This window comes from Typopeltis vanoorti, chromosome 12 (assembly GCF_054136105.1).
Source record: "Typopeltis vanoorti isolate ZY-2024b chromosome 12, IOZ_Tvanoo_1.0, whole genome shotgun sequence".
Lineage (NCBI taxonomy): Eukaryota > Metazoa > Arthropoda > Arachnida > Uropygi > Thelyphonidae > Typopeltis > Typopeltis vanoorti.
The window spans coordinates 112,081,765-112,103,596 of NC_143560.1; the positions used below are offsets into that span (position 1 = coordinate 112,081,765).

The 21,832-nt window shown below is 36.0% G+C and overlaps 1 protein-coding gene across 5 annotated transcripts in view; it reads right to left on the bottom strand.

Annotated features, from left to right (window-relative positions):
* LOC150101139 (uncharacterized) overlaps positions 1 to 21,832 on the bottom strand; it is a 916,744-nt gene that overhangs the window by 425,782 nt on the left and 469,130 nt on the right. For all 5 annotated transcript variants that reach the window (XM_090401523.1, XM_090401522.1, XM_090401520.1 and 2 more), the window contains 2 exons: positions 7,111 to 7,167; positions 6,972 to 7,025 (listed from right to left, as the gene is read on the bottom strand). In XM_090401523.1, the coding sequence (XP_090257649.1) occupies positions 6,972 to 7,025; positions 7,111 to 7,167 (111 nt within the window). The remainder of the gene's footprint in view (positions 1 to 6,971; positions 7,026 to 7,110; positions 7,168 to 21,832) is intronic.

Below are 21,832 nucleotides of genomic sequence, written 5' to 3' on the forward strand. Positions count from 1 at the left end.
TTTCGGAATACTGCCAGTTTACTCAAATTTCTTTATCCATTGATGCACTAAGACACTTCAGCTCTCCACAGCATACAATTTGTTTCTCTTATGGGACCATCATAATTCAATTTGAAACACCATCATCATCATCAATAAACCCCTGATATATACCCTCAAGGGGGTGTACAAAAAACTATGATAGCACTAATGAATAATTTACATCACTACTAACTTCCTGTACACAGTCTTCCTCAAAATTAATCTATTATTTGCAAGGACTCCAATATTGTCAGAAATTATATTTTGGTCTTATTTATATAAGACCTTCTGAACTTCTGACTACATCAATCCATCTACATCTTTATCTTCCTCTGGGTAATTTTCCTAACGTCTTGCCATCAAACACCTACTTTGTTTCTTTTCATATTTAATTTGCAATTTGTACTAAGTAAACATGGAAAGATAAAATTTTCCAGAAGGATAAGAATGTGAAAAAGAGGAGGAGAAGTACAGTTAATGAAGCACGGGAATTGTGTCCACTTCGAGTGGAAGTTGAAGAGCAAATTGATTAGGTATATAAAAAGAAGGTGATCCTAATTATAAGAATGTGGATTAGAAGGAGGTGATAGTGTATGGGAAGAAGGACAGTGAATATGTTACATTTCTGAGGGATAACTACCTTAATCAGCATGTGATGAAAGCAATTTTTATAGAGTGTTGGATTTGGTGATATCCTTATAAGGCTTGTTAATGAAGTACTGGTTTGAGAAGAGGTGCAACAAAAAGGTTACTGCCAAAAAGGAATATATGTGGAATTATAAGGTAGGATTATGAGATGCTCTGTAGAAAACCAGCATCAGTATTGTGTTGATGTTCTGTGTATAAAAGATGTATACAGTGAATGGGAATTGATAAGTTACTATCTCACACAAGGAATGCATAGCTACATACTAAGAATTAAGTGAATAAATAGAGTAAGAGTGAAATGGATGAATATTGAAATCAAGTATGCAGTGTTGGCAAAGTTGTTATGGAGGAGGCACAAGAAAGTTGGCAGTGATCATGTGCATGAGGAGTAGTACAAAGTGCAGGCTAGAAAAGTAACAAGCATAATAAATAAAGAAGTACAATATAAGAGGAGATGTTAAGCCAGTAAGGCCAATGGTAAAACAAGGGAATTCTTCTGCTATATGGCAAGCAAGGGTAAGAATAATTACGTCAGAGTGACACTGGTGGATAGTTAGTAGCAGAATGACAATTCTAAAGGATATGGTGGGGTTATTTAATGAGCATCTTATCAGTGTATATCACACTGGTGTAAATGATGTTGTACAACACATATAAGAGAGGCAAAATTTAGGAGACTTACAGTTGAAAGACTCTGATGTATATCAGGTGTTGATTGGGTTAAATATTAATAAGGCTGTGGGAAAGAATGGCATATGTCTTCTGTTTTCTGAACAAGTTGAAGTAATTGGGCAAAGAAACACTAAAATCGAAAAGGTTGAGTGTAAGAGGGAGAAACTTATGCAGTGAATGTATATTTGTTGATCCTTATTCATGGAATAAATTGCAGAATAGAGTGGATAAAAATCGGCATGGGACTACTGTGTTTATGAGGTTTAGTAGAAAGTATATTAATTCTAAAGCTGATACAAGAACTAAAGGAAATCTGCAATTTTTGTATACCAATGCAAGCATTCGAAATAAGAGGGAAGAATTTTTGGTATTAGTCAGTGCAATCTCACCAAAAGTTGTAATCATTAGTGAAACTTGGCTGTCAGCAGAAGATGTGGTTAATGGAATTGAAGGATACAGTATTTTCAGGGAGAACAGAGAAGATAGAACGGGTAGACGAGTACTGTGATGATAGCTGATGAGTTGCAGCCAAAGAAAGTAATATATCAAGAAGATAGACACGTGAATGATAGTTTGTTTGAGGCAGTTTGGTGTGAAATAGTGATCAACGCAACCAAATATACAGTTGGTTGCTGCTATAGGCTGGGGGGGGGGGGGGTACAAGAGGTGATATTGAATTCATGCATCAGTAAATTAGTACAACGAGTGCAAGGTTAGTAATTATTGAGGATTTTAATTATGGTGATATCAATTGGAAGGAGAAAATATCACATAGCAAAAAGGAAATGGAATTCATACACCTTCTAAGAGATAATTACTTGAAACAGCACTTAACTGAAGGGACTCGTGATGTGAGAGTATTGGACCTTGTCACTGGTTCAGAGAAATATGCATAAGTAAGATGTCCTCGTTACCTTCAATTGGTGAAAGCGATCATGTGGTATCTTAGGAGTTTGTGGATTTCTCTTTTAAGAGGGGGTATACACAGAACTACAAGTTAGGTAATTATAACAAGCTTCGAAGTGAGCTTACAGCCGTCCCATGGCAGAACATGTTGCAGGGGAAAGATATTAGCAGTGCATGGAATAAAATCAGCGGGTATCTGAGGAAGGCAATATCAGATGTATTCCCATGGTCAGGAAGACAGACAAGGTAGGCATTAGATGGATAAGTAGTAGTATCAGGCTTGATCTGCAAAAAAAGAAAATGTTATAGAGAATTTACAAGGAGAAAGGCAATCAGTATACCAAGAGCAGTACAAGGCTCAAGCTAGGAAGGTTACCAGCATAGTAAGAAAAGCTAAATCAGATTATGAGAAGACCTTAGCCAAGGAGATCAAGAGTAATCCCAAAGAGTTCAAAAGTCTATCACCAAAGTGAGGATATCTCTGTACCTGTAACAATAACTAATGTGAGAATTGAAGTTAATAAATCAGAGGTACTTAGTATATTGTAGAATTTAAATGCAAACATTAAATTTTAGGTTTAGATGGAATATCAGCTCGGGTGTTGCTTGAGCGTGCAAAGGAATTGTCAACGTCTCTTACTTGGTTATTTAACTTAAGTTTGAACTCTGGTATGGTGCCTAGGGAGTGGAAGGAAGGCAAAGTAGTTCCTTTGCATAAAGGTGGCTCTAAGACTGTGGTGGTTAATTACAGACCAATCACCATCTCAGGTGTGGTGGTAAAAGTATTGGAAAAGTTGGTTAAAGACAGAATTCAAGAATGGGTGGATCAGAATATGATACTCTATAGGGGCCAACATGGTTTTCTTAAAGGTCGATCCTGCCTTAGCAATTTAATAACTTTTTATAATAGAATGGCATCTAAGTTGGCCAAAGGAAATGGCTACACAGTGTACTTCTGGATTTTGCTCCAATTTGCACAACAGTGCAAATTGGAGCAGATGGGAATGGATACTAAACTGGTGATATGGAAGCGCAGGGAGAGATACCAGAAAGTGGTGTATGGAGGAGCAGAGTCCAGGATGAGGCAGGTGACCAGTGGTGTACCTCAGGGCTCTGTGCTTGGGCTGTTATTGTTTAATTTGTACATAAATGATATAGGAAATAGCTTGAAGGGAGATATTCAGTTGTTTGCTGTTGATGCAAAGTTGGGTAGAGTAAAAAATCAAGCTAATGTTGAGAGTTTGCAGGATGATTTAAATAAGCTGGCAAATTGAGCAAAAGGTAATGGATGTCAGTTCAATGTGGAAAAGTGTAAGATTATGCATTTTGGGATTAAAAGATTACCAGCTGTGTACTACATTGATGGAATGGTACTCCAAGAGATTGATGAGGCTAGGGACTTGGGAGTATTGGTTGATAGGGAGATGAAGTTCAGGGGACACATTGCTAAGTTGTCCAAGATTGCACATAGGATTACTTGGCTATTGAAGAACACACTAACATCCAGAGATAAAGAGGTTATTATCCCCCTTTATAAGGCACTGATACTTCTGCATTTGGATTACTGTGCTCAAGTCTGGTCACCTGGATTCTTGGAGATGAGGAGGTTGTGGAGAGGGTTCAGAGGAGAGTGACTAAGTTGGTGAGTGATGTAAAAAATGCTCCCTACATTCCCTACATTAATAGATTGAGAGCTTGTGGATTGCAGAGGTTGGTTGATAGGCAGAGAAGAGGGGAATATGATAGAAACATTTAAATTACTAAAAGGTTTTTATAAGATTGATGCAGGGGAAATATTTCAGCTGTGTGATAGTGATGGAAGAACAAGCGGTAATCCCTGGAAATTAAGGAAAAGTGTGGTTAACAAGGGTGTGAGAACAAGGTTTTTCATCTGGAGCGTGGTGAATGAGTGGAATGCATTGCCTGACTCAGTTGTGAGTTCTTCATCTGTAAATGAATTCAAGAAGAGATATCAAAACAGTATGGGTCTCCTGCTATGAGTCTACTTACTCCATGGAGATACCCGTAGTAGTAATAATAATATCACCACATATTCTGAAGGAATGTACAAAAGAGTTGGCTAGGAGCCTTGACCTGGTTATTTAATGAAAGTCTTGCAGTGGGGAAGGTTCCTAAGAAATGGAAGAAAGACAAAATAGCATCACTCCACAAACAGGTTCTAGGACAAAAGTTTCTGATTATTCACCAGTCTGTATATCTGAGATGTAGTCAATTCTAACAGCTGACTTACAACTTAAACACAGACTTTATACTGCTCAGTACAGTGTTCCATTTACACTATATGACAGTAATGTTTCGAACAGCTTTTCTCTTGGAACCTTGTCATATGTGTTTTTCCATATCTACCAAACTTAAATACATAACTTTGTTATATATTAACATGATTTCTTAACTATCTGTCTTAAAATGAAAATCTGATCCTGACAACCTGTTTATCATGAACCTAGTTTGTTCTACAAATTTTTCTCTGATGATTTTTCTTACCCTCATTCCAAGTATGCTAGCATAATTCTGTGGAACCATCAATAGGGACATTCTCTGTAATTCTCACATTCAGTTTTATTTCCCTTTTTATAGATGAGTACTGTGAATGTTCTACTCCAAATCATCTGAAATTCAGACCTCTGACCATGGCTTCTGAATTATGCAATAAGCATTTCTGGTCAAATGTCATCTATTCTAGCTGCCTTGCCACATTTCAGGTTTTTGATAAATTTTTTTCCATGTACTGATATGTGTTTCTGATTGTTCCTCTTAAGTATTTTCTACAACTGTTCTTTGTTTCATTAAGTCTTTCAAAAGAATTACTCTAAACATCTAAGACAGTGTTTCTTAAACTGTGTTTCCCACATCCCCTACAATTCCATGAAAACTAGTAAAGATTCCCAGGGCATACAGGCATTTATAACTGTATTAGATGTATTTTCTGAAAGAAGCCTTCTGTGAATGGGCAAAGTACTATGTGTTAAGACAATGTATGAATATGTAGTCTTTATCATTGCTAATGGATATGATTAACCAGTTATTACAGAGCATTGAAGGTATTAATAATACTGTAACTATTTATTAAATTTATTTACCAAATTGAGAAACAGCATATATTAAAAAAAAAAGTTTTTTGTATTTTTTTAATTAAAAAAACATTTGCATATAACCATTTATTGTCCTGATTTCCTTTCCAATAATTTTTTATGAAAATGTTCATAGGAGTTTGGGAAAAAAGAAATAGTTTTATACAGGGCTCTGCAGACTGGGAAAAAAAAAAAAAAAACGTTTAAGAAACAATGATCTGAGATATCTTTATCTTCATTTTCCTGTCATCTTTATCATCTCTGATTCTTTTGCCATACTCTTTCCTTCATTTCTAAGCTTTTTCAAAGCTTTCACTTACTTATGATTTTCTTTAATAACATTTTCTTTCTCTAGCTTACTGTATTGTAAGAATATAGTATATAATGCATAAATACCGTACAAAATATGTGTTAATCAACTGTTTATGTTATCAGTAAGGCTTACGGTCAACAGTATGCTATTATGGTTATTTTTTTTGAGGAGTCAAAAGTTATACATAGATTTTCGAACAATGCAGAGGGTCGGCACCCCTAACCCCTCACATTGTTCAAGAGTCAACTGTACTTCAGTCTCCAGTTGAACTGTTAAAGCTGCTCACAATTTTGATTATTTTTATGAAAACTTTCTTACACATGTTTCTTTTTAATGTGATATTCAATTTTATTCTGCATGAAACTAAGTAGCGACCACTTCCTACTTCAAATCAATTGTATATGCTTGTGTCCTGAACTAGTCCAGAATTATCTGCACTTTTGAGGAAGAAGAATTCACACCATGAATAAACAGAGTAGTGGTCTCTCACCAGGTGAATTTCAAATACATAACCTGTTGGTCAGAAATTGGGTATGCCAGCAACTAGGCCAACCAGGATAGCAGATTATATCTACATATACACACAAATATAGCGATTTTGAATGGACAGTTGTCTTCCTAGTAAATGCAAATGCACCATTCTTATGAGATGGTGAGAGACGAACAAGCAGTTCCACTCTCACTATTAATAACAATAAAAATATAGCTTATTGTTCTTTCTAATAAATATATGAATCTGAATTTGACAATTATCACTTTACATTTAACTGGCAATATTAGTATAGTTCATAAGAATCCATATAATTGTGAAAAACACCCAAGGTGTAGTGACACTTCCAAGTATGAAGAAAAAATACTCCAATAAGACATACTCAAATTTTTGATGTTTGAGAAAACACTGACATAATTCATCACTTATTGTCTTATACCTTTTCATTGGCATTTCCACAAGAAATGTCTATGAAAAGCACTTCCAAGAATATTGTTAAGCCATGTTAAGGTTAACAGTGTTCTTGGAAGTGCCACTTTTTCTCTAAATTAGTCAAGCCAAGAAAATGTCAAGTATATAGAGCTGATTTCTCTTCTCTTTTCATTCTCTCTCTCTTTATTCTCATGCTCTGGAACAACCATTCTCTACTGGTGTTTCCTAGGAAATAGCCTGAAGCTGTTCAAAGAAGAATGTGATAGGTTCTCTTTTTCTAACAGGATATTAAAGCAGTAGAGTTCTTACAATCTTTGTTGTATGGGTTTAATATTTTAAAAAATTGTATACAAAAAAAAAAAGGAAAAACAAAACAAAACAAAACAGAATACTTAACCTTAATTCCAGGAGGACCAATATCGCCAGGTTCACCAGGCTGACCTGGAGATCCCTAATAAAGAAATGAGAAACACATTTAGAACAGAGGTATACTGAAGTCAATTGCAATAATGTATAAATTAAATGACAAGTCTTACTGGTATTGATCCATAATCAGTAATAATGCTAGTCTTCCCGTCTTGACCAGGAGGGCCCTATAAATTAAAACATAAGCAACTTAAAAATAAACACATTCAATGAAATATTAGTATTTTCTTGTATATATATATATATATATATATATATATATATATATATATATGTATACACACACACTGGTTATACATGGCTTTAAATTTTTCAGGAAATGACAATGTATACTAAATATTAATTAAAAAACTTTAATCAGTAGTTCCTATGTTTCAGAAATGTTACATTGTCATCTTCTGGGATCACAAAAATATGATATGTGTGCACATGCACTAACAACTAGCAAATGAGGCTGAAGAATTTTTTAATTAATATTTTAGTATTATTATTATTATTATTATTATTTATTATTATTATTACGGGTATCTCCATGGAGTCAGTAGACTCATCTCGGGAGACCCAAACTAGCAACAACAATATCTGTCATATCTCTTCTTGAATTCATTTACAGATGAAGAGCACACAACTAAGTCAGGCAATGAATTCCACTCATTCACCACCCTCCAGGCAAAAAACCTTGTTCTGACACCTTTGTTAACCACACCCTTCTTTAATTTCCAGAGATGACCTCTTGTTCTTCCATCACTATCACACAGCTGAAACATTTCCCCTGCATCAATCCTATAAAAACCTTTTAGTAATTTGAATGTTTCTATCATATCCCCTCTTCTTCGTCTATCAACCAATCTCTGCAATCCACAAGCTCTCAATCTATCAATGTAGGGAGCATTTTTTATATCACTCACCAACTTGGTCACTCTTCTCTGAACCCTCTCCACAGCCTCCTCATCTCCAAGGAATCCAGGTGACCAGACCTGAGCACAGTAATCCAAATGTGGAAGTATCAATGCTTTATAAAGGGGAATAATAACCTCTTTATCTCTGGATGTCAGTGTGTTCCTCAACAACCAAGTAATCCTATGTGCAATCTTGGACACCTTAGCAATGTGTCCTCTGAACTTCATCTCCCTATCTACCAATACCCCTAAGTCCCTAGCCTCATCAATCTCTTGGAGTACCTTTCCATCGATGTAGTACACAGCTGGTAATCTTTTAATCCCAAAATGCATGACTTTACACTTTTCCACATTGAACTGACATCCATTTTCTTTTGCCCATTTTACCAGCTTATTTAAATCCTCCTGCAAACTTTCAACATCAGCTTGATTTTTTATTGCACTACACAACTTTGCATCATCAGCAAACAACTGAATATCTCCCTTTAAGCCGTTTCCTATATCATTTATATACAAATTAAACAACATTGGCCCAAGCACAGAGCCCTGAGGCACACCACTGGTCACCTGCCTCATTCTGGACTCGGCTCCTCCATACACCACCTTATGGTATCTCTCCCTGAGCCATTCTCCTATCCATATCACCAATTTAATATCCATTCCCATCTGCTCCAATTTGCGTAACAGTGTTCTATGGGGTATCCTGTCAAAAGCCTTAGCAAAATCCAGAAGTACCACTGTGTAGCCAGTTCCTTTGTCCAACTCAGATGTTATTCTATTATGAATAGTTAATAGATTGCTAAGGCAGGATCTACCTTTAACAAAACCATGTTGGCCTCTATAGAGTATCATATCCTGATCCACCCATTCTTGAATTTTGTCTTTAACCAACTTTTCCAATACTTTTACCACTACTCCTGAGATGGTGATTGGTCTGTAATTCAATACCGCAGTTTTAGAGCCGCCCTTATGCAAAGGAACCACTTTGCCTAACTTCCACTCCCTAGGGACCACACCAGAGTTCAAACTTAAGTTAAATATCCAGGTAAGAGGGGTTGACAATTCATTTGCACATTCACGCAACACCCGAGCTGATATTCCATCTAAGCCTACCGCAGTGTTTGCATTTAAGTTTTGCAATATATTTAATACCTCTGATTCTTTAGCTTCAATTCTCACATTAGGTATTGCTTTAGGTATAGAGATATCCTCACTTGGGTGATAGACTTTTGAAAAGTGATCACTCAGTAACTCGACTATTACATCTGATTTTGTCACCTCAATACCATCAGCACCCACTAAGGTTATCCTTCCGAAGTCATTCTTCCTCTTACTTGCCACATAGCGGAAGAACTCTTTGGGATTACCCTTGATCTCTTTGGCTAAGGTCTTCTCATAATCTGATTTAGCTTTTCTTACTATGCTGGTAACCTTCCTAGCTTGAGCCTTGTACTGCTCATGGGTGTCCTGATCGCCCTTCTCCTTGTAAATTCTCCATAACATTTTCTTTTTTTGCAGTTCAAGCTTGATACTACTGCTCATCCATTATGAGTCTGTATGCAGCTCGATGCTGTCTCTCTTCAGAATTGAGCTTAATTTTTCATCCACAACTCTCATGTAAGCTAAAGTTGTATAGTTTTATATAATTTCTACTATTATTGAAAGAAGTCTCAATGATGTGCCAAGTCATAAAACAGTGAGTTTAACACGTGAAGGGAATAACATTCAAATACTGAAGTGGCCAGCACAGAATAATGATTAGAAAGAGGATACCATTTAGAGGCAGGATTCAGAATTAGGACAGCCAAGATGGATCTTTTTATTAGTAGAACTGTTAATTTTTTATTATATATGAAGCCTTTGGTTGAAAAACTTTGATCTAACACCCATAAAGAATATGAATCTTTAGAAGAATTTTCCAACTAAATGTGAGTTAACTAGTCTCATACAACAATGGTAGAATTTTTTTATATTCTTCAATTATCTGACCTGCGAACTGACTTCCTACTGTGGTGAGATAACTGATGTATTAATGTGTATATACATATATTCACAATTCTGTTTCACATTTAATAATGAAATGTGTTGACACTTAAAAAAAGCAAATATTATCAGCTTTGTTATTCTATTCATTCTTATTACTCTTTCTTGGGCATCTCCATGGAGTCAAAAACTCATCATGGAATGCTAACATGAACTATTGTTCACACAACAACTTTCACACCTCTCCTTGAACTCATTCACCAAAAAAACACTCATTGATCTCCAAACAAAAATTCTAGTCTTAACACACTTGCTAACTGCACTTGTACACAATTTCCAAAGATGATCCTTTTCTCTCCCTTCCTGCTGTTGATCAACCGTGTACCAGAGTGGTTTATTAACTTTTTCTTTTTCAGTTAATAATACAGAATGAGATCCAAGATATTATCAAAATTAGTTAACTTAAGAATTGAAGAGATTGGGTGAAAGACGGAGCAAATTCAACATTAATATCTTTATTATTATTATTACATCACACCTCCAGGGAGACCAAAGACTCATCAAGGGAGGGCATCTACTCTACAACTCTTCGTCTCACTACTCCACCAACTTTCATCATCTAACACCAACGTCATCTACTGCTGACTACCACCACTAGTCCTTTCACAGACAATCACAAACATCCATGCCCATGGCAGGATTCAAACCAGCAGCTTTTTGGCTGGAGAGTGGATATGCTAACCACTCGGCCAACCAGGCTGGCAAAACAGATGAAATTTTCCAATCAGCATTTCCTCGAACATTCCTATAGGACGTCAATTGCAATATTTTCTTTTATTTACCAATATTTATTATTATTATTATGTTATTATTATTATGTTTATTATTATGATATTATAATTATTATTATTATGTGATACCTCTAGGGAGTTCAAAGACTCATTGAGGGAGAGTGTGCCAACAGCATTGAATGATTGATCCCTTCCAACTACTAACCACACTCAAACTTGCTTAACTTTTTGCATGAGCCATTAGTAGCAGAGGCTCTTTACAAATTTTTAATTACAAATTTGGAAATAAAGACTTTAATTAAAAATCTTTATTTATTTACTTACTAACTTACAAACAATTATCAGAGTAAAATATGATACTGCATGGTATAACAGTGTGTGTAAAATGTTTATATTTTGCAAATGCTAAAAAAAAAAGTGCATTTTGAGGAGAAAAAGGGTCCACAAACTTTATATCAGACATATCATAAATATCAAGCAGATTTCTTCCTACCTCTTCTCTTCAAGATCACACACACTTTAAGAACACACAAACAAAAGCAGATGACTTCAAAATTATCAAGTACAGTTTCTTCCTTTCTCAACAGTAACCATTAAAATATAATTACCCATACCACTTTTACTTTGAAAAAAAGAACAACAACAACAAAAGAAAATAGTAATAATTTGTGTGCAACCTTTCTTGGGTAAAATAACATTTCTTCTTTCATGTCTTCTTTTAACATATCAATTCCTTTATTTATTTATTTATTTGAAATACAAAGATAAATTTAAAGGTCACTTTTTTTCCCCTCTGGAAACTTCTTCCTTATCCTTGAGCAAAAAAAAAGTTGATCTCTTTCATGCTCAAAAAGTTTAACTAGAATAAGTTTGCTGCTTAACATATTAAAAGGAACTGTCCGTTTCTTCAGGAGTAAACTACATAATTCTTCTTAGAAATTTTATCTATGCTTCAACTTAGCTTTCTTTGAAAGAAATTCATCTGTTTATTTTGTGAGAACTGTTTGTTTCCCTTATAATGCTTTTTTTCCACCTTCTTTTTTTACTTCAAAAAAATGTCCTTTATGTCATATTTCTCCCCTCAACTTTCAATTTTCAGAACCTATTCTGTTCTTTCTTCTTTCTCTCTGTATCAGCTTCCTATTCAGAAAGATAAACTTTAAGCAAGCACACCACTGCCGGGCATCCAATTGCTGTTTACAAAACCATTGTTTTGTAAACAGCAATTGAAAGAACAATGGAACATTGCACCCTTCAATTGGAAAAGATCTGTGTTCGTTTCTTGCTATGATGGGAGGAATCATAATATGAACTTTTTCAACTGAAGGTCAGTTGGCTGATCTCATACATGGGTAGCACAGTTTTTTCCTCCTGGAAATTTGGATTTTTCATCCTAAATATAGGCAAATAGGCCATAAGAACACACGATTTACACATAAAAATACTGTTGTCGCTGGTAATCGGTGGTAGATGGCATTGATGGTGGCAATGTAACTGTGTGTAGTTGTATGGAAGACATTAAGTAGTATGGGAGACAGTGGAATGTGTATAGTGTAGTAGTTGAGTGTCCTCCTGCAATGAGTGCTTGGACTCCTTAGTAATAATAACAAGACTATGGTTCTTTACTGGTGTGAAAAACTTGTCCAAAAGTTGAACATTTTCTTCTTTCAAGTTTTTTAAGTTACATAATTCACCTGAATTCAAGACAGGACCTTTTTCCCAATAAATATCACAATTAAACAGTTTGCAGTGCCCATTGGCTAGTTTTTGAAGCCCACAGACTTTCAATCTATTCTCATAGAAAGCATTTCATAGACCTGCTACACTATTGGTCGCTTACCTCTGGATTCCTTGCAACACTTCATCCTCATGGAATCCAGGCAACTAGATCTGCATGCAACAGTAGTAGTCCAGATGAGGCTTTATTAAAGCCTCATCTGGCTAAGTCAATCCTGTAGGATCATTATATCATCTTCATTGATTATAGCTCTTCCTAGCTTTGCACCATCAGCAAACAACTGAAAATTTACCTTCAAAACATTTTTCATATCATTGATGCACACATCTTTGATGTTGAAATTTAATGGAGAAAACATACATGGTAACTAAATTTATTTAGTCAATAAATTACTATAATAATATTTCGCCTTAGTCAGCAAGACACTATCTGAGCACAACAAAATAGAACTATGCATGTGTACACATGCACACTAAAAGGAAGGGAAACAATGAAATTAAATGGGTACAGTTAAGGTCTTAAAATAAAAGACTTTGGTTAACAGGAGAAAGAGGAATGATATGATGGAGGTCTATAAACTTTTGAATGGGTGTTATAAGATATCATCTGATAATATTTTTCGTTATATGTAAGGTGGAGGAGAGAACACTAGGGAATCCATGGAAGCTAAGTTTGTTGATAGTCAGAAATGGGGTAAGAGCTAGGTTTTCTCTCAGAACAGTGAGTGAGTGAGTGGAATAGTTTGCCTTACGGAGTAGTGAGTGCATCTAGTGTGAATGCATTTAAGGTAAGGTATAACAGCTGGTTTAGGTGATTTATAGCCTCCCTCAATGAGTCCTTCACTCCCTGGAGGTCTCAGATAATAATAATAATAATGATATTTTAAATAAAGCATGGAGTCAAATTTGTTCAGATTTGGTGAATGCTGCAATGCTATGGCAGATTCTAGAAATAATCTCTCCAATTTATATCTGTTCCTGTATAAAAGGGAGGTCTTTTTTCTATTGGATCCAGCAATTTGTATATGCAGCATGGTCTGATATTCTGGAATGGCTGTAGTGCAAGCAATGGACATAGTTTATGTATTTCTCCAGATGGATATTGGCAGGTCTTCCTGTTTGTCCAAAGTAGGAAAGTTTGCAAAAGCACAGGATACTGTAGCCTCCAGGATGGTCTAGATGATGGAGATGATCTTTCAGTGAGCAGATAAAGATAGCTAATTTTTGGTATGGTTTGAAGACAGCTGTACATTTTTTAAAACTCATGATTTTTTTTCCTTTTTTCTGGAGTGCTTTGGATGTAGGGAATGGCAACTGATTTTTTGAGTTCTGTTCTGAGGGGAGAAGGGAATAGGCAGAGTGTCCTGTTGATTTTGTGAAGGGGAAAGCCATTAGCTAAAAAATTGTTGGGTATGTGATCAATTTTTATTAATACCCCAATTGGCCAGAACATATATATACGTCCAGATAAATCTGGATACAATTCTGTAACACCTATTGAATAACATGGATAAGAAGTGCAAGTTGGTCTCATTATTTCATCCACCTCAGCCGGTAGAAAGGTTAATAGACTAGTGGACTAGTGGTTAATAGACTGGGAGGAGTGGTGCTGTGACATGTGGGTAAATTTTCTTAGAAAACAAAGATCCGTTCAGTAGTCAGGTGATCTAGAGTGTGAAGGAAGGGCAGACAACTATTGTTTTCCTTTTCGATAGTAAAATGGATCCTCAAATCTTGAATAATGAGGTGTGCTAAAAATGTTTCCAATGTATCCCAGCCATATGGCCACATGGAAAACATATCACATAGCTTAGCCATATTGTAGATTTGAGAGGAGCTGAGTATAAGGCTGTATCCATGAAACGACTGATGGGGGGGGGATGCATAGCAGCTACACCTTCAATCTGCTTGTATGCTTTTCCATCCCATGTAAAACAGCCTGATCCATGGTAAAATTGAATATGGCTGCTATGTAGCGATAAAGAGAGTCTAAATTACTTCTCAGGTTTCTTTTAAGGATACATACATGAATAGGGAGGCTACGTCAAAGATGACCACATTAATATCTTTAGGGATCAAGTCTGAAACAAGATCTGAAGTGCACAGTTTTTAACGCAGGAGGAACCAGCACTTATGCCTAAGTATGTGATTTTCCATCCACTGTATACCCCGATGTGGTTTCTAAGCCTATGATAATCACTTACTTTATAATCTCACATCTTTTCTTATGACTTCTGCATGCCTATTCATCCTCAAAGTCAGAACTACATTGTTACTTTCATCAAACTAGTATAACAATCAGTTATGATCAGATCCTCTTCATACTGTGAACAAATCCAAGCACTTGATCCTTATTCTCCCCCCCTCCACATGCTGTATAAGGCATAAGAATGCCAGAAATTCATCCAATTGATTATGAATGATCTTTTCTCTGCCCAATTTATATTGCTATAGTTAAAGTCTCTCATAATGATTGCATAATAATAATAACAATACTAATTACCTAAATAATAATGATAACTATTATTACTAGTATGCTATTAATAGTCGCAGAAAGTTTGTTTGGTTACAAAGTAAATTATAATCAACAAGAAGTTATATTGTTGTTTAACTCTTTATCCAAGTGTAAGCAAACAAAGTTTATGCGTGAAGTATCTTTACAACTAGGGTACTTGGATAAAGAGGATACTGACTTTGCATCGATTACCTTAGTATCTCATAATGTATATACACACTTTCTTTCACACATGTATATTGCTATGCATTATAGGAAGATCTCTACTCAGACTAGTTTCAACCTTTACTGAGGATTTCTTGTTTCCATATACTCAGATTCTGAAAATCCACAAGTGACCTGAAAAGGTTCCTTTCTCACATCACTTAACTTCACCTGAAACATTGTGCAAAATCCCAGCCCCCCACAACTGCAGGCAAAGTTTGCCACCACACCAAACCTCAACTTTATGCAGCAGCAAGCAAAAATGCACTACACAGCAGCAGACAAATCCCACAGACTGCTAAGGCCTGCTCTACCCAGAGAATGCAACAGACCTTCTAATGCGGCTCCCACATGAAAATTATACAAATGTCACCAGTAGAGCCAGACCCAGGAATAAATCCAGTGTAAGTGATTTCTGAAATTATGATTTTTAAAAAATATGTAAATAAATTTTTTTTATTATTATGCATTTTATTTATACTTCTATATTATTTATATGTTTTCTTTATGCATTCTATTTTTTTAATGTCTCTCTCTTTTTTTCCAGTTTATCACATACTAATAAAAGATAATGATGTAACAACTTTCTTAAGGTCAAAAATAATGTCAGTGAGCAATTTTTTCTTTTTAAAATACCTACTTAATAGAGATCACATAGTTAGGATTTTATTTTAAAGTTCACTATTGCAACAATATTATGATGAAGTCCAGTCCATCTGTTGCTTATAATCAAAAACATTAATACCAATAATGGCATAAAAAATATATTTTTTTAAATTAATTTCAATCACAAGTTATAATCAGGTGTTAAAGCTTCATGAGCCTGCATCACACAAACATTGAATGAACTCTGAGTATGGTTAGAGAGAAAGAAAATTACAAAAGATAGCTAAACAGGGAAGAGTAAGAAGCAAGAAATATCTACAAAATGGAAAAGGGAAATAAGAGTGGAGATGGAACTAGAGAATAAGGAGAAATATCAGGAATGTTCTGAGTTATGGGCAGAAAAATAAAACTATCAGTTGGTTGATTCGTTTGAAAATTTTTGGCGTAATGAAATGTATTTATGAACAAATGATATATTGATGGAAAGAGAAATGGAAAGGTAATAAAGTTTAGAGCCTCCTTCGATGAGTCTATTTACTTCACATAGTTGCTGCGTAATAATAGTAATAATAATTTCTTATTCTATCTTTCCTTGGTTTTTGACAACATTAACCTACCATCTATATTCCACTTGTCTCTTTTTGTTAGTCTCCCTATTGACAAAATGAACAGAAAGAAATTTCTGTTAATCAAGAGCTTCTGCTTCTGCGAGATCTTGCTGTCCCAAAGTAGACTATTTACACTGCTAAAAATGTTTTGGTTCAGTAAAATCTAAACTTTAATCACTAGAAAGAACAATTTCCAAATATCTGAAGTTTTCACTACACTTCAAGACTTGGCCATTCAGCTTAACACACTTGTGCATTTTCTCAACAATTGAAAACCATGCTTGCACACTTCTTGTTATTAATATATAACTCACAGTTCTGTGTTACACTATGCCATTTGTCCAGTTTCTCATGTAGCTCTCTTTTTCTGAATGTTTCTAAAATCATTTGCAAACAGCTATTTTGCAGTTGAACCTTATCTAGAGCACTATTCATCACTATGCTACAAATTCAAAACCATGATATACAGTCATCCCCCGACTTACGTACATTCGAAGATACGTCTGTGATCCCATAAGGGAATAACATTTTCCACTATTACTTCGAAAATTCTTTTAACAAGGCGTAAATGAACATAAAGTAAAAAGGTTTCTATTTAGGAAGAATGCACCATGTGCAGTGGCAACAGCACATTCAGTAGCAACCTCCTTGGCACTTGGTATGTGTCTTCAACAGTTCCTCTGTTGATTTTGTGTTTGGGAAATAGGTTATTTCTGTACTGTTAAATATTCGCGATATTTTGTGCAACATAGCTCTACATGCCCAATCAAAAAACCTAGTGAAGAATCACAGAAAAAGAGGTGAGCAATTGTTCCTGAAATGAGGTTGCAAGTTATAAAGCAACATGGAGCTGGTAAGCCTCATGAAATGAGGTGCAAGTTATAAAGCAACATGAAGCTGGCAAGCCCATCAATGTAACTGCACACTATTTTGGATGGTCTCATTCTGCAGTGACAATCATTTTGAAAAATAAAGTTAAAATCATAGAGCCCATGAAAGGATCTGTTTCCATTAAATCGACGATAGTAACGAAGCAACGACAAGGTCCTATCAGTGATATGGAAAAGCTACTTGCATCATGGATAGAGGACCTGAACCAAAAGTGACTATGACTATAACTGCTAAGGCACTAAGTCTCTTCAATATGTTGAAGGAAAGCAGGGCTCGATTATGACTACGAATTCAACTCTTCTTCCAGTTGGTTCATGAGATCCAAGTAGCGTTTTGTGCTGCATAATGTGCAAACGTATCGTGAATCTGTTAAGTGCAGATGAGAAGGCTGCCAAGGCGTTTGTAGAGAAATTGGATAAAATTATTATGGAGGAAAATTATTTACCACAGCAGATATTTAATATGGATGAGACCTCCTTGTTTTGGAAAAAAATGCCCGAGTGGATATTCATCCAGAAAAATCTAAAAACCTATGCCCAGTTTCAAAGCTCTTAAAGACTGTATTATGTTTCTGTTAGGGGATAATGTGGCTGGATATAAACTGAAACATTTGTGATATTGGCACAGTGAGAATCCATGAGCCTTCAAAAACATTAGGAAGTATACTCTTCCAGTTCAATATCAGAGCAATAAGAAGTCGTGGATGAATCAGAGATTGTTTGAGGATGCCTTAATCAACAGTTCTGTGAATGAAATGCTATTGTGTGAAAGAAAATGTAGCATTTAAAATTTTATTAATTCTAGATAATGCTCCAGGTCATCCACCTTACATCAGTGATCTTTTCCCCCAAGATCATTCTCCCTCTAAACAATTACTTCATTGATCCAACCGATGGATCAGTGAGTTCTTGCAGTGTTTAAGGTTTATTATCTACAGAGAACTTTTTCACAAGCCATTTCTGCCACTGAAGGAAATAATCAGACTCATGCATTTTGCTATTGTGTGAAAGAAAATGTAGCATTTAAAATTTTATTAATTCTAGATAATGCTCCAAGTCATCCACCTTACATCGGTGAATCTTCATCCCCAAGATCATTCTCCCTCTAAACAATTACTTCATTGATTCAACCGATGGATCAGTGAGTTCTTGCAGTGTTTAAGGCTTATTATCTACAGAGAACTTTTTCACAAGACATTTCTGCCACTGAAGGAAATAATCAGACTCATGCATTTTTGGAAAGCATTCAATATTTATCATGCTATTAAAATATTGCTGTGGCTTGGGAAGAAGTGACCTCTCAATGTATGAGTGGCATATGGAAAAAGACATTAAAAAGATTTGTGCACAATTTTGGAAGTTTTGATGAAACTTATGACCTTTGTAAATTGAGTGAGGAAATAGTGAGCCTAGCAAACAATCTGAATCTTGAAGTGAATGATGACGACATAATTCAACTCATTCAAAGTGACCCTGAAGAGTTGAACAACAGTTGGTTGAACTGGAGGAACAACATGTTGCAGAAGAGAAAGAAAGAGAAAAGGAAGAGGGAAAAGAGAAACAAGAAGAGGTAGTTAAACAATTTACAGTGAAGGGTCTCACAGAAATGTTGTCTGCAATTAGTGATGTTCTCGAAATGGCTGAAGAGATGGACCCCCAATGTTGAACGCTACTTATTAGTAGAAAGGAAACTACATGACGTGTTTGCTTGCTATAAACAAATTTATGATGAAAAGAAGAAGATGAATAAGCAAATCACATTGGACATTTTCATCAAAAAAAAACAAAAGATTACACCAGAAGAGTTGCAGCCCCTGGTACTTCACATAGGGAAGGTAATGAATGCGATTGTGGAGGAAAATTTCGGTGATTATTCTCCTGTTTTCTAGCGGCAGTAATGCACATTACAATTTTATAAGGTTTAAAAATTAAAATGACAGCATACTTATTATAGTTAAATCACAAACTTCTATTACTCCATTCATTTAACAGGGTATAGGAGTTTGGGATGGAACAGAACCCTGACGTAAGTCGAGGGATGACTGTATTAAATTAAGCCACTTTAAATGAAGTAAATTATTATTATTATTATTATTAAAACAAGACCTCATGGAGTCAAAGACTCATCTAGGAGGTCCTTTTATCTCACACACATCTCATCATACCGGGTCTTAAACACATTCAAACTCCTTGCAGACACCACACTCTCAGGCAAGGCATTCCAATCATTCACAACTCTGCACGAAAAAAACCTGCCTCTCACTCCCCTACTCACACCCTCTTTATACAGTTTCCAGGTATGACCTCTGGTTCTCCCCTGATCTCCCACTATTCTCTGTAGAACTTCTCCACCATTGATCCTATAACAACCCCTTACCAACTTGTAGGTCTCTATCATATCTCCCCTCTTCCTTCTCTCCACTAGACTCTGCAAATTACATCTTTTCAATCTTTCCTCATACTCGACATTCCAGAGGTCAGAAACTACCTTAGTCAGTCGCCTTTGCACCCTTTCCAACATCTCTTCATCCTTCTGAAAACCAGGTGACCAAATCTGGGCACAATAGTCCATGTGTGGCCTAATCAAAGCCTTATACAATGGAACAAGTATCTCCCTACTTCTACACGTCAGTGTCTTCCTCATCATTCCCAGAAGTCTTTGTGTTGTCTTCACAATTTTGGCGATGTGTCCCCTAAATTTTAGATCCTTATCCACTATCACTCCCAGATCTCTTATTTCCTCTACTTCCGACAATATATTCTCACCAAGCATAAATTCTGCATCCCATCTTTGTTTTCCAAATTTTAAAACCTTACATTTTGCAACATTGAACTCACATCCCCATTTGCTTGCCCAATCACTCAATTTATTCAAGTCTTCTTGCAAGGCCACAACATCTTCACTACTCTTTATGGTTCTTCCCAACTTTGCATCATCTGCAAACAATTGAATATCTCCATCCAAATCTTCGCCAATATCATTAATATACAAGTTAAATAGTAATGGCCCTAAAACAGATCCCTGAGGCACTCCACTAGTGACTTTCCTTTTCCTGGATATTGCACCCCCATACACAACTTGTTGATACCTATCAGATAGCCAGTCTCCAATCCAATGCACTAATCTAATATCCAACCCCATCTGCTCTAGTTTGACTGTCAACTTATCATGAGGTACTCTATCAAAATCCAAGTATATTACTGTGTATCCTTCTCCTCTGTCCAAGGAAGCAGTCACTTTATTGTAATAAGTAAGTAGATTACTAAAACACGACCTCCCTTTAGCAAATCCATGCTGTCCATCAAAGATTATACCATTGTTGTCAACCCAACTCTGGATCCTAGTTCTCACAAGCTTCTCCAACAACTTAACCAAAACTCCTGACACACAGATAGGCCTATAGTTTGATGCTTGAGTTCGATCACCTCCTTTATGAAGTGGCACAATCTTGCCCTCCTTCCACTCTTTAGGGACTTGACCAAGTGGAAGACTCGTATTAAAAAATATGTCAAGGCAGGTGTCAACTCTCTGGCACATTCCTTCAGAATACGCGGTGATATATTATCAAGTCCCACAGCCTTATTTACATCTAGTTTACTCAACTCCCCAAACACCTCTTGCTCACTTACAGTCAGTCTCTCCTCCCCATCATCAACTGCTCTTAATCTCTCCATGAAGTCACATTCACAAGATTGAAAGATCTTTATGAACTGCTCATTAAGTATCTCCACCACACATTCTGCAACAGCTGTCTTTATACCATTTCCTCCAATCAATGTCATCCTTCCATAATCATTCTTTCTTTTGCTGGCTACATATCGAAAGAACTCCCTAGGATTCTTTTTACCTTCATTAGCTAACTGCTGTTCATACCTCTCTTTAGCTATTCTCACCAACCAAGTCACTCTCCTTGCCTGGTCTTTGTAGAACTCATGAAATTGGTTACTTCCACTTCTCTTATGCTGCCTCCACAATGCCCTTTTCCTCTGTATTGCATGCTTAATCTCTTTATTCATCCATCTCACACCTAACTTATTTAACCTTCTCACCCGTGGTATACATTTAGACATTGCATCCACTAAATATTTTTTGAAAATCCCCCAAGCTGCATTGATCTCTTTTCCAGCTAACTCCTCATTCCATGCTACACCTGCAAGCTGTCTCCTGAGCTCTTCATAATCACCCCCCTTGTAGTTCCACATATACCCTTTTTTCACAGGGGTCCTTGCACTGCTGGCAACCACCCAAGTAATCACCTCATGGTCACTTTCACCAATTGGTGGATGATTTGATACCTCATTGATAATTACATCCTCCGATGAGATGACCAAATCCAAGACCGTTAATCCTCTTGTGCCCTCTGTTACATACTGTCTGAGGTAGTTATCCCTCAAAAACTCAAGAAACTCATTTTCTTTACTTCCAGTTGCTATCTCTTCATTCCAGTCTATATTGCCATAATTAAAATCACCCATAATGATCACCCTTTTCTTATTTGCTTGGCTTATTTGACTATACATTTCACTATCACCACCATCCACATTATCAGGTCTATAACAACATCCCACCAAGTATTTGATTCTATTCACCTCTATCTC